This window comes from Rattus rattus, chromosome 1 (assembly GCF_011064425.1).
Source record: "Rattus rattus isolate New Zealand chromosome 1, Rrattus_CSIRO_v1, whole genome shotgun sequence".
Lineage (NCBI taxonomy): Eukaryota > Metazoa > Chordata > Mammalia > Rodentia > Muridae > Rattus > Rattus rattus.
The window spans coordinates 181,442,390-181,458,791 of record NC_046154.1 but is presented as its reverse complement, the minus strand read 5'-3'; the positions used below and the strand labels follow the sequence as shown (position 1 = coordinate 181,458,791).

Below are 16,402 nucleotides of genomic sequence, written 5' to 3'. Positions count from 1 at the left end.
ACTCAATTTCCCAATAAAAAGACATAAACTAACAGACTGGAAACTTAAAGAGGACCAACACACCTTAGTGACAGACTCTACCTCAGAGTAAAAAGCTGGAAAAAAAATTTCCAAGCAAATGGTCCCAAGCAAAAGCTTGAGTATCCATAATAATATCGAATAAAATCAACTTGCAACAAAAAGTTATCAGAAAAGATAAGGAAGGACACTTCATATTCATCAAAAGAAAAATCCACCAAGATGAACTCTCAGTCCTGAATATCTATGCTCCAAATGCAAGGACACCTACATTCATAAAAGAAATCTTAATGAAGCTCAAAGCATTTTACCTCACACAATAATAGTGGGAGACTTAAACCCCCAACTCTCACCAAGGTACAGATCATGAAAACAGAAACTAAACAGACACAGAGAAACTAAATAAGTTAAGAACCAAATGGATTTAACAGATACCTATAGAACATTTAATCCTAAAACAAAAGAATATATCTTCTTCTCAGCACCTCATGGTACCTTCTCAAAAACTGACAATATAATAGGTCATAAAACAGGCCTCAAAAGATACAAGAAGATTTAAATAATCCCATGCATCCTATCACATCCCCACGGACTAAGGCTGTTGAATAACAGCAATGACCAAAAGCCCACATACACATGGAAGTGGAAAAACGCTCAACTCAATGATAACTTGGTCAAGGAAGAAATAAAGAAAAAAATTTTAAAAAATTTAGAATTTAATGACAATAAAGGCACAATATACCCAAACTTAGAGGACACAATGAAAACTAAGTGCTAAGAGGACATCTAATAGCTCTGAGTTCCTCCAAAATGAAACTGGAGAGAGCCTACACTAGAAGCATGACAGCACACCTAAAAGCTCTAGAATAAAAAGAAGCAAATATACCCAAGAAAAGTGGATGGCAGGAAATAATGAAACTTGGGGCTGAAATCAACCAAGTAGAAACAAAAAGAACTATACAAAGAATCAACAAAACCAGGAGCTGGCCCTTTGAGAAAATCAACAAGATAGATAAACCCTTAGCCAGAATAACCAGAGGTCACATAGAGACTATCCAAATTAACAAAACCAGAAATGAAAATTGAGACATAACAACAAAAAACAAGGAAATTCAAAAAAACATCAGATCCTGCTACAAAAACCTATATTCAACAAAATTGGAATATCTGGATGAAATGGACAATTTTCTAGAAAGAAAACAGGTGCAAAAGTTAAATCAGGATCAGATAAACCATCTAAACAGTCCCATAACTCCTAAAGAAATAAAAGCAGTTATTAAAACTCTGCCAAACAACAAAAGCCCAAGAATAGATGGGATTACAACACAATTCTATCAGACCTTCATAGAAGACCTAATTCCAATACTGTTCAAGTTATTCCACAAAATGGAAACAGAAGGAACACTACTGAATTCCTTCTATGAAGCCACAATTACACTTATTCATAAACCACGCAAAGATGCAACAAAGAAAGAGAATTTCAGATCACTTTTCCCTAAGAATATTGATGCAAAAATACACAATAAAATTATGACAAACCAAATCCAAGAACACATCAAAATGACATCCATCACGTTCAAGTAGGCTTCATCCCAGGGATGCAGGGATGGTTCAATATATAGAAATCCATCAACGTAATCCACTCTATAAACAAACTCAAAGGAAAAAACAACATGATCATCTCATTAAATGCTGAGAAAATATTTGGTAAAATTCAACACCCCTTCATATTAAAAGCCTTGGAAAGATCAGGATTACAAAGCCCATGCATAAACTTAGTAAAAGCAATATACAGTAAACTAGTAGCCAACATCAAACTAAATGGAGAGAAACTTGAAGCAATCCCATTAAAATCAGGGACTAGGCAAGGCTGTCCACTCTCTCCCTGCTTATTCACTATAGTACTCAAAGTCCTCTCCAGAGCAATCAGACAACAAAAGGAGGACAAAGGGATACAAATTGGAAGGGAAGAAATCAAAATATCACTATTTGCAGATAATAGTATACTTCAGTGACCCCAAATGTTCCACGAGACAACTCCTAAGCCTGAAAAACAACTTCAGCAAAGTGACTGGATATAAAATTAACTCAAGCAAATTAGTATTCTTCCTCTATTCAAATGATAAACAGGCTGAGAAAGAAATTAGGGCAAGAACACCCTTCGCAATAGTCACGAATAATGTAAAATACTCTAACTAAGCAAGTGAACAATCTGTATGACAAGACCTCAAGTCTCTAAAGAAAGAAATTGAAGAAGATCTCAAAAGACACAAAGATCTCCCATGCTCATGGATTGGCAAGATTAATATTGTAAAAATGGCCATCTTTCCAAAAGCAATATTCAGATTCAATGTAATCCCCATCAAAATTCCAACTGAAGTCTTCATAGTGTTTGAAAAAGCAATTTGTGAATTCATTTGAAATAACAAAAATCCCAGGATAGCAAAAACTATCCTCAACAATAAAAGAATTTCTGGGGGAATCACCATCCCTGATCTCATACTGGATTACAGAGCAATAGTGATTAAAAAACAAACAAACAAACAAACAAAAAAAAAACCAAAACTGTATGGTATTGGTACAGAGACAGGCAGATAGATCATTGGAATAGAATTGAAGACCCAGAAATGAACCCACACATCTATGGTCACTTGATCTTTGACAAAGGAACTAAAACCATCCAGGAGAAAAAAGTCAGCATTTTCAACAAATGTTGCTGGTTCAACTGGAGGTCAGCATGTAGAAGAATGCAAATTGATCCATTCTTATCACCCTGTACAAAGCTCAAGTCCAAGTGGATCAAGGACCTCCACATCAAACCAGATACACGCAAACTAATAAAAGAGAAGGTAGGGAAGAGTCTGGATCACATGGGTACTGGGGAAATTTTCCTGAACAGAACACTAATGGCCTATGCTCTAAGATCAAGAATCAACAAATGGGACCTCATAAAATTGCAAAACTTCTGTAAGGAAAAGAACACTGTCAATAGGACAAAATGGCAACCAACAGATTGGGAAAAGATCTTTACCAATCGTACAACTGATAGAGGGCTAATATGTGATATATACATAGAACTCAAGTAGTTAGACTCCAGATCATCAAATAACCCTATTAAAAATGGGGTAGACCATTCAGAGCCTACCCCAAATGTGACCCATATATATACAGCCACCAAACTAGATAAGATGGATGAAGCAAAGAAGTGCCGGCTGACAGGAACCAGATGTAGATCTCTCCTGAGAGACACAGCCAGAATATGGCAAATACATAGGCGAATGCCAGCAGCAAACCACTGAACTGAGAACGGGACCTCCGTTGAAGGAATCAGAGAAAGGACTGAAAGAGCTTGAAGGGGTTTGAGACCCTATATGAACAACAATGCTAAGCAACCAGAGCTTCCAGGGACTAAGCCACTACCTAAAGACTATACATGGACTGACCCTGGGCTCCAACCTCATAGGTAGCAATGAATATCCTAGTAAGATCACCAGTGGAAGGGGAATCCCTTGGTCCTGCCAAGACTGAACCCTCAGTGAACGTGATTGTTGGGGGGAGGGCGGTAAGGGGGGGAGGATGGGGAGGGGAACACCCATACAGAAGGGGAGGGGAGGGATTAGGGATGTTGGCCTGAAACAAACCGGGAAAGGGAATAACAATCGAAATGTAAATAAGGAACACCAAAGTTAATAAAGATGAAAAAAATGGGGTAGAGAGCCACACAAAGAATTCTCAGCTGAGGAATATCAAATGGCTGAGAAGCACCTAAAAAAATGTTCAACATCCTTAGTCATCAGGGAAATGCAAATCAAAACAACCCTGAGATTCAATCTTTCACCAGTCAGAAAGGCTAAGATAAAAAAAACTCAGGTGACAACAGATGCTGGCCAAGATGTGGAGAAAGAGGAACTCTCCTCCATTGTTGGTGGGATTGAAAGCTGGTACAACCCATCTGGAAATCAGTCTGGAGCCTCCTCAGAACACTGGACATAGTATACCTGAGGACACAGCTATACCACTCCTGGGCATATATCCAAAAATGCTCCAACATATAACAAGGACACATTCTCCACTATGTTCATAGCAGTCTTATTTGTAATAGCCAGAAGCTGGAAAGAACCCAGATGGCCTTCAACAGAGGAATGGATACAGAAAATGTGGTACATCTACACAGTGGAATATTACTCAGCTATCAAAAACTATGACTTTATGAAATTCATAGACAAATGGAGGGAACTGGAAGTAACCCAATCACAGAAAAACACACATGGTATGCACTCATTGATAAGTGGCTATTAACCCCAATGCTTAAATTGCCCTAGATGCACATGAAACTCAAGACGGATGATCAAAATGTGAATGCTTCACTCCTTCTTTAAAAGGGGAACAAGAATATCCTTGGCAGGGAATAGGGAGGCAAAGATTAAAACAGAGGCAGAAGGAACACCCATTCAGAGTCTGCCCCACATGTGGCCCATACATATACAGCCACCCAATTAGACAAGATGGATGAAGCAAAGAAGTGCAGGCCGACAGGAACCAGATGTAGATCTCTCCTGAGAGACACAGCCAGAATACAGCAAATACAGAGGCGAATGCCAGCAGCAAACCACTGAACTGAGAGTGGGACCCCCGTTGAAGGAATCCGAGAAAGGACTGGAAGAGCTTGAAGGGGCTTGAGACCCTATATGAACAACAATGCCAACCAACCAGAGCTTCCAGGGACTAAGCCACTACCCAAAGACTATACATGGACTGACCCTGGACTCCAACCTCATAGGTAGCAATGAATAGCCTAGTAAGAACACCAGTGGAAGGGGAAGCCCTTGGTCCTGCTAAGACTGAACCCCCAGTGAATGTGATTGTTGGGGGGAGGGTGGTAATGGGGGGAGGATGGGGAGGGGAACACACACACACACACAAAACCAATGACTTCATGAAATCCATAGGCAAGTGATGGAACTAGAAAATATCATCCTGAATGAGATAACCTAATCACAAAAAAATATCACATGGTTTGCACTCACTGATAAGCCCAAAAGCTCGGATTACCCAAGATACAATCCACAGACCACATGAAGCTCAAAAAGATAGACAACTACAGTGCGAATGCTTTAGTCCTTCTTAGAAGAGGGAATAAAAATGTTCATAGGAGATATGTAGACAAAGTTTGGAGCAGAGATTGAAGAATGGACATTCAGTCCCTGCCCCAATTGGGGATCCAGCCCATATACATACAGCCACCAAACACAGACAATATTGCTGATGTCAAGAAGTACATGCTGACAGGAGCCTGATATAGCTGTCTCCTGAGAGGCTCTGCCAGAGCATGACAAATACAGAGGTGGATGCTAGCAGCAAACCATTGAACTGAGAATGGTGTCCCCAATGGAGGAGTTAGGGAAAGGATTGTAGAAGTTGAAGGGGTTTGCAACCCCATTAGAACAACAATACCAACCAACCAGAGCTCCCAGGGACTAAACCACCATCCAAGAGTACACACGGACAGACTTATTGCTACAGTTGCATATGTAGCAGAGGATAGCCTTCTTGGGCACCAATGGGAGGAGAAGCCCTTGGTCCTGCCAAGGCTGAACTCCCAAATGTAGGAAAATGTCAGGGCAAGGAGGCAGGAAGGAGTAGATGGGTGGGTGAGGGAAAGGGGTTAACATTTGATATGTAAAAACTAAAAATAAAAAGGAAAAAGTGTATTAGGAAATATGTCAACAATAGAGAAAATTATATTGATAATTGAATAGAATTGATAAACGGATCAAGTTCTTGGATTTTCCAGGTAATATCCATAGTTTGCATTATTCTGGAATTAGATTCAGGTTTGAAATTAGAGAATATGGTTGTTATTTAATTCTCCATTTCATTTTAGCATATCTATTAATGCTGTAATTCCTCAGAAATATTTTTGGTAACCATATTGTTAAGGTGCCGTGGGTATAAGTTCCATGTTTCTAGATTACATGGTGGTACAGAGAACGGCTGACCCTCTGTTGTTATATAATGTTTCTTCACCCTCTTCCACAATGTTCCCTGACTTAGGTGTCAGTCTTGGCTGTAGGTGCACCTCTATTAGGGTTGAAGACACCAGTATCACTTAATCCCTGTGGATTAAGTTTTGGTTTTCTGTAATAGTTTGATTGCTGCAAAGAGAGATTATTTTGTTTTGTGTTGTCTTGACCCAAGGTGAGAGCTACACCTATCTGTGGGTGTAACAGTAAGTTTGAGAATACAGTCAGGAATTATTCTTTCTAGTAAATAGTGGCAGTAAGTTCTCCTTTACAATCCATGATCTCACTAGTTCCGGGTAGTTGGCCAGGTATCCAGTACCAGGTATGACTTCCTTCCTGCTGAGTGTCCTCTAAGTCTAGTTAGAGAGTTTATGGTTACTTCCATGGTATAAATGCCACTCTTGAACCTTTAGGGGCATCTTTGATGCTGGTCAGTGTTGTGGTTCATGCTGATATAGAAGGGGAAAATCTTAAGATGACCCACACTTACACCTATAAAAGCAGCTAATGATAGAGAGAGAATCTTTCTTAAGAACGATCCCTCTAATTTGTTATAAAATATTATTTGTTCTGCTCTGAGATCATATATATAAGCAACATTAAACAAACTTAACAGACTATATTTATATACTTACATTATATGTATCCAACAAGATAATAATATACATGTCACAATAGTAAAGAGAAAGAGGCCATACATTTGAAGAGGGAATTAATAGGTTACATAGCTAGACTTGAAAAAAAAAATTGACAGATTCTTTTGAAGGTAAACAAACATGTCACAGATGAGCTAACAGTATTCATACTGAACATTTTCTAAAAGAACTAAACATATTGTGAATGCTAAGAAGTGCTTGCTGACAGGAGTCTGATATAGCTATCTTCTGAGAGGCTCTGCCAGAGCATGACAAATACAGAGGAAGATCCTTGCAGCCAACCATTAGACCGAGCACAAGGACCCCAGTGGAAGAGTTAGGGAAAGGACTGAAGGAACTGAAGGGGTTTGCAGCCCCATAGGTAGAACAACGATGTCAACCAACCAGACACTCCAGAGCTACCAGGGTCTAAACCACCAACCATGGCTCCAGCTGCTTGTGTAGCAGAGGATGGCCTTGTCAAACATCAATGGGAAGAGAGGCCCTTGGTCCTGGGAAGGCTCGATGCCCCAGTGTAAAGGAAGGCCAGGGCAGTGAGGTGGGAATTGGTGTGTAGGTGAGTGAGAGAGCACCCTCATAAAAGCAGGGGGAGGAGTGATGGGATAGGGGGATTGAAGAAAGGAAACCGGGAAAGGGAATAACATCTGAAATGTAAATTAATAAAATAACCAATTAAAAATTAAATAAATAGTACTACAGGGGATGAATATGACCAAAATGGTTTGTATAAAATTCTCAAAGAATTTTTAAAAGTATTTAAAATGTAGCGCAACTATTTATAGTAGTTTTGTTTTTGACAGCTCCAAAATGTAACCAAAATCCACTCAGTGGGGAAAAATATAGCAATGGAACACTGGTAAATGAATTTACAATGAAAGGATTGTACAGCAATAAGCAAGATAACTATTAGCATGGAGAAAGAACATGTCACTGGCTATGAGGAGTTTGCCTCAGATTCCTATGTAGTAAATCCTGTACAACTTCTCTTATGTAACATTCTGAAAACCGTGTTAACAGTAGCAAATCAGTAGTTACTAGTTAGCCTCAGTATGATGGAAATGGTTTTCTTTTAGAATGAAACTTTTTTGACTTGGTTATAATGGAAGGTATATCAAGGTATACATGCAATAGAACTACAAGCAAAAGAAATATTACAGGTAAAACCTGCTCAATGCGAATCATTGTCTGTACTTTAGTAGTTTCACATCCCAAATATTAATTTGTTGACTTGTTAGAAGCAAGGGTAATTGTTGTTACATAATAATTACTGAGAAAGCAAGACTTAGAATGGAAAGGAAATGGTTGACATGGTTTTCTGAAACTTCCCTGCAAGTTTTAATTCAAAACTTTCAAAATATGAAATTTTAGTAATAACAATTCAACATTATTAAACTTTATTCAAAGTCTATGTGTTTCATTGCATATAAATTACCTAGCTAGATAGATTATAGATAGATAGATAGATAGATAGATAGATAGATAGATAGATAGATAGACAGACAGACAGACAGACAAACAGATATTTAAAGCATGGGAATTATCTTTCCCACACTCATCAAACATAGTTTCCACTCACTCTACGTTATTAATAAGAAAGTGAATATGTACAATGATAATTGCCTACTGTGAAGAAAAGCATCTTTGTCATTCAGCTCTACATAAGTAAAAGTGAGATTTTAAGACCTACAAAGAGTCAGTACTGTAAATTATTGAAATATTTAAAATAAGTAGACTACATTTAGATCGTACAGACACAATATACAGTGAAAAAGCATCTCACAGGAAATCATTAAAGTTCATCTTAGTTATGAAAAGAGTCATGTTTAGCAAAAGAGACACTTACTGAAAAATATTTATCATCTTGGCTGGTTTTATATTGTGATGTTTATGATGTTGATAGGCAATAAGAATTTTCACCTCTAGGTGAAAAATACTGAGGACTAGTATTTAATGGGAAACACACTGATGACTGAAACATCCTCCTGTGAGGATGTTAGTGTGCTCCCAAAAGAGTATAAGTAGATACGTAAAAACAAACAAGCCACCACCAACAACAACAATAATAACAGCGATTAAAAAACAAAAAACAAACAACAAAAAACCTTTACAAGGGAACTTACAAGAGAATTTCATCTTTAAAACCCTTGATTTTCTCTTCCTTAAAACAAGGTCTGTGTAATAAAAAACTTCGATAATTGTTTTTAAGATATGATATTAGGGAGCTAGAGACATGGCTTGGGGTTTGAAATGACTGCTTGTTCCTGTAGAGGACCTGGCTTCTATTCCCAGCACCCACATAAAGTTTTGCCCAATCTGTATCTTCAGTTCCAGGGGAATCAACACCCTTTTCTGGCTCCTTTGATGTCAGGATGCAAGTAATTCACATATGACCAAGCAGATAAAACACCATACATATAAAAAAGTAAATAAACAAATAATTTAAAGTATGATGTTGTTATGTCTTGACTTTAAATATTTCTTACAATCATATAGATTAAACAGCTGTTCCTGTTCTTTAATAAATAATATAAAATGTTACTGTTGGTTAAAATGTGGCAATTGTAGGCAGATCAGACCCTAAATATTTGGAGAGTCTGTTCAAAATTCATGTCCTTTCCATGAGATAGAAGTAAGCTTTAGAATTGCATAGATGAACTAGGAAAGGACACTTGTCCAGAAAAAGAAATGTTAAAAAATTCTTTTCAAAATTACTGTTTAGTAAATAATTGGTACAGAATTCCATTTAGAATATTATATAAATTATGTTGTTTGTTTATACGATTATTTAACATTATGACATTTAACATATACTTTTGCAACATAAATATTTAATGTGTGGTTAGTTATATTGTTTTAAGAACAATTCTCCTTTTATATTCATTGAACTCATATTGTTTAACTTAAAATACAAAAAAAGATATTTGGGAAAATACTTGTGTACTGAACTTGTAAATATTTCTTTTGTGTTGCCTCTACACAATATGCTATGACATCTACCTACATGGCATTTATATTGTATTAGTTGTTACTAGTAATGTATACATGTTTAAGCTATAGGAATGGATTCTGTGAGTTACATGTAAGCGTTGCATCATTTGACATATGTGACTTGTCATCTACAGTACTTACCAGGTCCTGGAAACTGTGGAAATGCTAAATAAGTATTTTTGTGTGTTCTGTCTATGTTTAGGTTACTTTGGCAAATACATGAAAGAAAAACTTAATGAAGGAAAGCTCACTGTTACAGGAACTGCAGTCCATAGTCACTAGTGTCTGTGTTTCTGGAATTATGGTAATAGCAGCTAAGAGATAGAAACAGGAAGGCACCCCCAGGACAAGACATAGCCCCTAGTAACCTACTTCTACTTCTAAATTACCCACCCTTCAATTTTTTCCATCTCCCAATTATTCCAACAGATTTTCAGTTAATCAGTGGATTAAGCCAAAGATTCTGTGAGGCCTCATGATTCAATCACTGACCATTAGGTCTACTAGCTCAGACCAAGCCATCAGAACATAAGCCTTTTTGAGAAATGCATTCTATCCCAATAACAGAAATCATACAGTAGAAAAGAGATAGATAGATAGATAGATAGATAGATAGATAGATAGATAGATAGACAGACAGACAGATAGATTTAGTTGATATAACAGGAATAAAGTCAACATTTCAGATATAGTATTTAAATATTAATAATCTATGGGACATACCATATTCACTGACAGACATGGATTGAGTCTGTGTATAAGAATTCTAGGCTTTGTAGGAGAAAGTGGTCGAGATCCCACCTGTCAGGATCAGTCTGTCCATGAAATAAAACAAAACTTTCTGCAAGTTTAATTTGAAGCTGTTAGATGCCACTTTTGTGAAGGCATGTGTTACTGTTAAATTTAACTTTAAAATGTGATTTTCTATGTTTTATGGTTTGAATTTAAGAGTTGGCCTGAAGGTTTGTTTATGAAGGGCTTGATAAGTTTGCTCATGAATTCATATGTCAATAGCTGTTTGGGACTACTCCATAGTGTATACAAATTTAAAATGTGTTATACAAAATAAATATGCACAAATGGAACATTAAAAGAAAGTTTATTTGGGAAAAATGCAATAATTTTAATCATTCGTGAGTGAGAGTGAGAAGGTGGGAAAAGAATGGGGAGGACAATGGCAAACAAGACGTTGTGTCCGCTTGTGGTCTTATCACTAGATAGTGCCAGGACAGGCAGGAGGAGGCTTTCCAAAGAAGACAGGGGAGGGGAAGAATGGTGACAGAAGAGGAGGAGGAGGAAGAAGAAGGTGCAGGAGAGGGTAGGAATGAAGGAGAGAAGGGGGAACAGAGGGAGGAAAGGAAGAGAAGAAGGATCTGGGGTAAGAACAATAAAGGGTCTGAGGTTAAAATTAAAGCACTGAGAAGATGGAGGAGGAGTGGAGGAGGTGAAATCTAAAAGTGAAAGAGGATATTTAGATTCTGGTTCCTCAAGTCTGTATAATTCATTACGCAGATAACTTTTTAACCACAGTGGTGGGTTCTTGTCTTCGTTTCACTGTGTTTAAGTTTTCCTCCCATCAAACATTTAGAACAATACTCTCTCACAGGGATCCAATTATGCAGTGGTTTGGGGTAGATCCCATCCACTTAGAGGCTATTTTCTTTTCCATATGAGTATATTCCCCAGTTCACAGCTCACTCTTGATAAATTCCTATGATGCCAGGCATTCCGTAAGAGAAGATCCTATAGGTAAGAAGCAACTCTCTATATTGGTGCTGAACATCAGTGTAACGTAGTAATAAAAGTACAAAATTAATTTTAGATGAAACAAACGATGCACTGGGTGTATGAAATATGTCTTGAAATTACTATATATTTAACATGACCTCAAAATTAGACCATTTAAAGTGTAATATTTACACGGATATTGGTTATAATGAAAGGATGTATATAGTCTCTGATGCAATGGTACACAAATATGGAAAACTCATTTAGAGGACTGTTGACAGAAAATGCTCCTATATCCAGTGTAAGTACAAATACTGGGAAAAAAATCTAAAATGACGTTTCTAACATTTAATTAGTATTAAATAATATACTTGATCAGTAAGTGATCAGTAAGCTGTTTAAAGTTTCACCCACTGCTTTTAAGATTGATTTTCATCAAAATTACTGTAGTAAAATGTTTTCTTTTGTTGTGCAGACTCAAATGGCAAACCTCAATTTTAAAATCGCCTCTTATTTGCAAGAAAATACTTTGACATAGTGCATTTGTTCTGCCTGGGCAGCAATAAAGGATTGTGGGATCATTTTGAAGAAGGTTGTTTGACAGAGCCTGTTTGTTTATTTGGGGTAATGTGAGCTGCATTCAGAAAAATGCCATATTTTGTTTCATGATTGTATACATTCTCCCCCATTGCTCCCAGGCAAGACTTGTAAGCAGAGAAGACACGGATTTAGACCTTTTTTCCACGACCAGTGCAAGTACTTTGTCTGTGAACAAAGAAAAAAAAAGCCAGACACACAGATACTCGACGGGATCCTCAAGTAAGCTATGGTTTCCTTCAGAATTAATTTAGAAATCAAAAATGAATCGACAGAGGTTATTGCCAGCAAGCTTTCTTTGACAGATAGGGGGTAGGGACAGCCACCTGTGCTGCCCACAAACAAGCCTTTGGCCTCTTTTCTTCCCTTGCATTTCTCCTTTGATATAGACCAAATTAAATTATTTCTGAAATTAACAGCATTGGTATTTCTTTAATTATATTATGGAAATCAAGCTTCTCCACTGCTCTAGGCTCTTGAGCCTGTTGAATTCCTTGATCTGCTTTCTAAGAATATTTAGGGTAACTTTTAAAGGTTAAATGTGCATGTTCGATAGTGCATTTGGGCCTTTATTGCTTATAAATATTATAAAGAAAGTTATTTTTTTAAAAATTCAAATATAGCAGAATTTTGTATGGTAAAGTATCAAATGAAGATGTTTTTAAAAAGTAGTTTAATTTGGAAAATGCCATGATGTTACTGGTGAACTTAAACTCATGCCTATATCATATGTCTATTATCTGTTACACTTAATTTAGGAACAAAACAGCTTGATATACTAATGTATAAATTATATCAACAAAAATGTATAATAGCTAGAAACATTGAGAACAGTAAATATTTCTTTGAAAATAATTGAAAATTTTGAAAAATATTGGTATTTTATGGAAATAATCCCTAAGTTTTGCTGTCTTCATTTAATTTACATCCTAGACAATTTGAAATATACTATAATATGATAGACTAATATAAAAACTTTTATTTCATACCATATGGATTAATTTCCCAAAACACAATGAGATTCAAATCTACCCATAGGGTCATACAACATTGTAATTATTCATTTTGAAAGCTTGAATACTCCTTGATCCGATATTTATATAAATCAATATTCTATTAAATGTGAAAATTCCATAGTTGGAACTTTCCAGATAAAACCTAAATATCATTCTTAGGCTCTCATTTTTCATCCAAATTCTAGAACTTTGGTGGGTTATAAGAATTTAAATCCCTTTATGCATGTAAATTAACTGGGTGGTTCACCTTTATAAAATTATTTCAATATATCTAATTTTCATATTTTCCTGATTTTTTTAAGGATCTTACAATACTTGCATTTCTATTATGTGACTATAGTACCTGGTTAGTTTCTCTGCATAGTTTAAAAATATTTTCTTATTATTGACGTAAACAAAATTACTTATGAAAGATAAATTACTGTGTTCTTGTTAGAATATCCTGATCACATTGATTTCAACTGTGACACACATCCATGAATAATATTGTCCATCTTATACAATGAATAGCAGTTTTAATCACTGTGAATAAAAATAGACAACCTAGAATGCTAAAGAAAAACAAACTACTGTTTTCTCCCCACACAGAGGATAAAAACCTTTCATCAGGACTTGAATGTAGTTTATTGGCAGAGAGTTTGTTTAGCAAGGACAAACCCTAATTTTGATATCCAGCACTGACAAAATACAATAAAAGAAAAAAAAGGAACAACACTAACAAGAAACTATTGTTCATTATATGCCATCACAAACTTACATGGTTCAATAAACCAACAACTATACTATAGCACAGAGCTCTATGCTTTATATGACATTGATCCTAGGGTTATAGAGCATACATAAACATTAAATAAAATTCGTGAGTTCCATTCTTTTAATTAGCTTATTGTGCTTAACTTTGTATTATTTTTACATTTCTAACAATGTCATATAAATGTGTTGTGAACATATTAGAATAACTTTTACGTTCTTTTATCCTACCCCATCACCTACAGATTCCCATCTCCACCAAATACAATCCGTAATACACTAAAATAATACTATTTCAACTGCTTGAAGTAATTATTAGTTGACGATAGATGGCTAGTATTGCAAACACTAACAATCTTTTAATATACTAAGCAAGTGAAATTCTCTAATAAGCCACTTTAGAAAAAGATTATATTAAATGACAAAATAACTGGATAAGTACTTAGTCATTGTAATTATTCATCTACTCTGCCAGCAGCAGAATACAATTGTAAAGACTGTGAGTTCTCACATCAAACATTACCTAGTCATCCCTAAAGGGTTGCTGTTAGAATCAAATAGAAAGCGTTCAGAATAACATCGGGTCAAATAAGCGATAATAACTGTTTTTATAGTCATCGCCAAGGAATGAAAGCTGACTTATTATACAGAGATCTCAAGGGTGCAGATAAATAGGCTAATTTGTTATATTTATATGAATATGAACTTTACTCTTAGTCACATGACCAAAAATAGTTGGTTTAGCCTTTTAGTCTATAGAGATCCTTTAACCTTCAAAGATTTTACAAACTGCACTTTCATGGCCCTGGGCCAACCACTTACAGCTTTGAAAGCTCTTTCTCCTTGAGCTTTCCCTCTCTCTTTCTCTCTCTCAAAGCTTGTCACCTTGTTAAAAACTAAAGCATTTCTTTGTTACTTTGAAGGCCACATCTAGAAAGTGGTTTATGGGTCACAGCTGTGAAACCCTCTTTGAGCCTTTGGACTCCTACAGACATTTCCCTTCCCTGTTGCAGTAATAGTGCAATGTGTATTCTTTGTGATCAGATGAACTCTGGTCCTAATATCCTACATCTACTATCAGACACAAGTCGGAGGACTGTGGGTAAGTTAAATTCTAAGCAGTTTCCTCTGAAAAGCAGAGGTTATAATGTTTCTCTCACAGGCTATTATGAAGAAATGAGCAAAACTATGTAAAACAGGTGACATTGTTTAACATATTGAAAAGGCTGAAACAATTGGACCCACTGTTTTCTCCTTCTGTTGTAGCTTTTTTGTCTTATTGCATTGTTTTAAACAAAGGCTCAGCAGAATTTTCTGTCTTTTGTATGTTCTTTTACTTTGCCAGCCATCAGAAGCAATTATGTTTTGGCCTAGAAAATTCCTAATTTTTGTGCCCTTTCATTTTAACTTTTCCTTAAAAGAAGCCCAGATTACCATCACTGTTTAAATTTCCAAACCATCTTAAGGTTTGCAAAGAAATAATGGAGGTTGACTTGCTATCCATCACTTGAATGTCAAGAAAGTGTCTTATTTAAGGAAGAGTTAGGCGAAGTGTTTTTATTTTTCTAATTGCCTTGGTTTATTCTGTTTTTCTCATTTAATATCTATTATCTAATATATATCACAGTAACAGTTTTACTGTAAATGTAAATCTTTCTGGGTCAGAGGTTCCACATTCTAAAGAAATAAAAGAATAAACATTAAATAACAGAGTGTTTATCGCAAATTTGTTCAAATACCGAAGCAATGTAAAATGAGATTTGAAAGGAAACTTAGTTTTCAATATGTCTTAACTTGGCCTTCTTCCTAATAATGAATACCTAAGGAAGACTACAGAAATTTGCTTAGGGTTTTGAAAACTTAATACTAGTAGAAAAGGTATTCTGACTACTTACTGACTCAAATATATTGATATTATTTTTTCAGTTCTTATCCTAAAATGATAAATTTTGTGATCAAAAGCATGAATGGCAGTTTTTGACCTTCATGTCCAATAACTAATGTAGACTGAGAGTTAGTAATAGAATCTAAATTATAAGTAAATTCTAAAAATAACTGCTACTTTTATTTCAAGTGGAATGAGCACATTTAATAATATAATTTAATGTTTTCAAATCAAGAATCATTGGCATGTTGCATATTGATGCATGTCTCTTTATACAAATGTATACATATGAGTAATTTGGGCTAAACTATACTTATGATCATATGCTGAATGAATTTAATTCTTAAGTATTATGACACATATATTTGAAATGTTATATAAAACACATAACCACAGCAGTTTAGAGATCTACAATGTATGAAACACTCCTACAAGCCTATAACAAAAGGTTGTCCTATAAACAAATGTTGTCTTTTATACAATGTATACACAGAAGACACACTGAGAATAGAGATTTACTGCTATACTCATATATTTTTATTACTTTATCTTTCAGTGAATATTTTCTGTTTCTAAACTAAATAAACTATATACAACTCTTCAAACTCTATGTGTGATTTAGAGTGATAATAAAAGATTTTCATGTACCAGAACTGCATTTATGATGGAATTCAACCAACATGAATGTGAGCTTTTTAAGAACTTGGCCTCTATAGTTGGGAAAATTTTCTCCCAGAATCA

The 16,402-nt window shown here is 35.6% G+C and overlaps 1 protein-coding gene across 1 annotated transcript in view; it reads left to right on the top strand.

Annotated features, from left to right (window-relative positions):
* LOC116913914 (leucine-rich repeat and IQ domain-containing protein 1-like) overlaps positions 1–16,402 on the top strand; it is a 141,474-nt gene that overhangs the window by 113,466 nt on the left and 11,606 nt on the right. Inside the window, exon 11 of the mRNA XM_032918212.1 lies at positions 12,112–12,232. Within this exon, the coding sequence (XP_032774103.1) occupies positions 12,112–12,232 (121 nt within the window). The remainder of the gene's footprint in view (positions 1–12,111; positions 12,233–16,402) is intronic.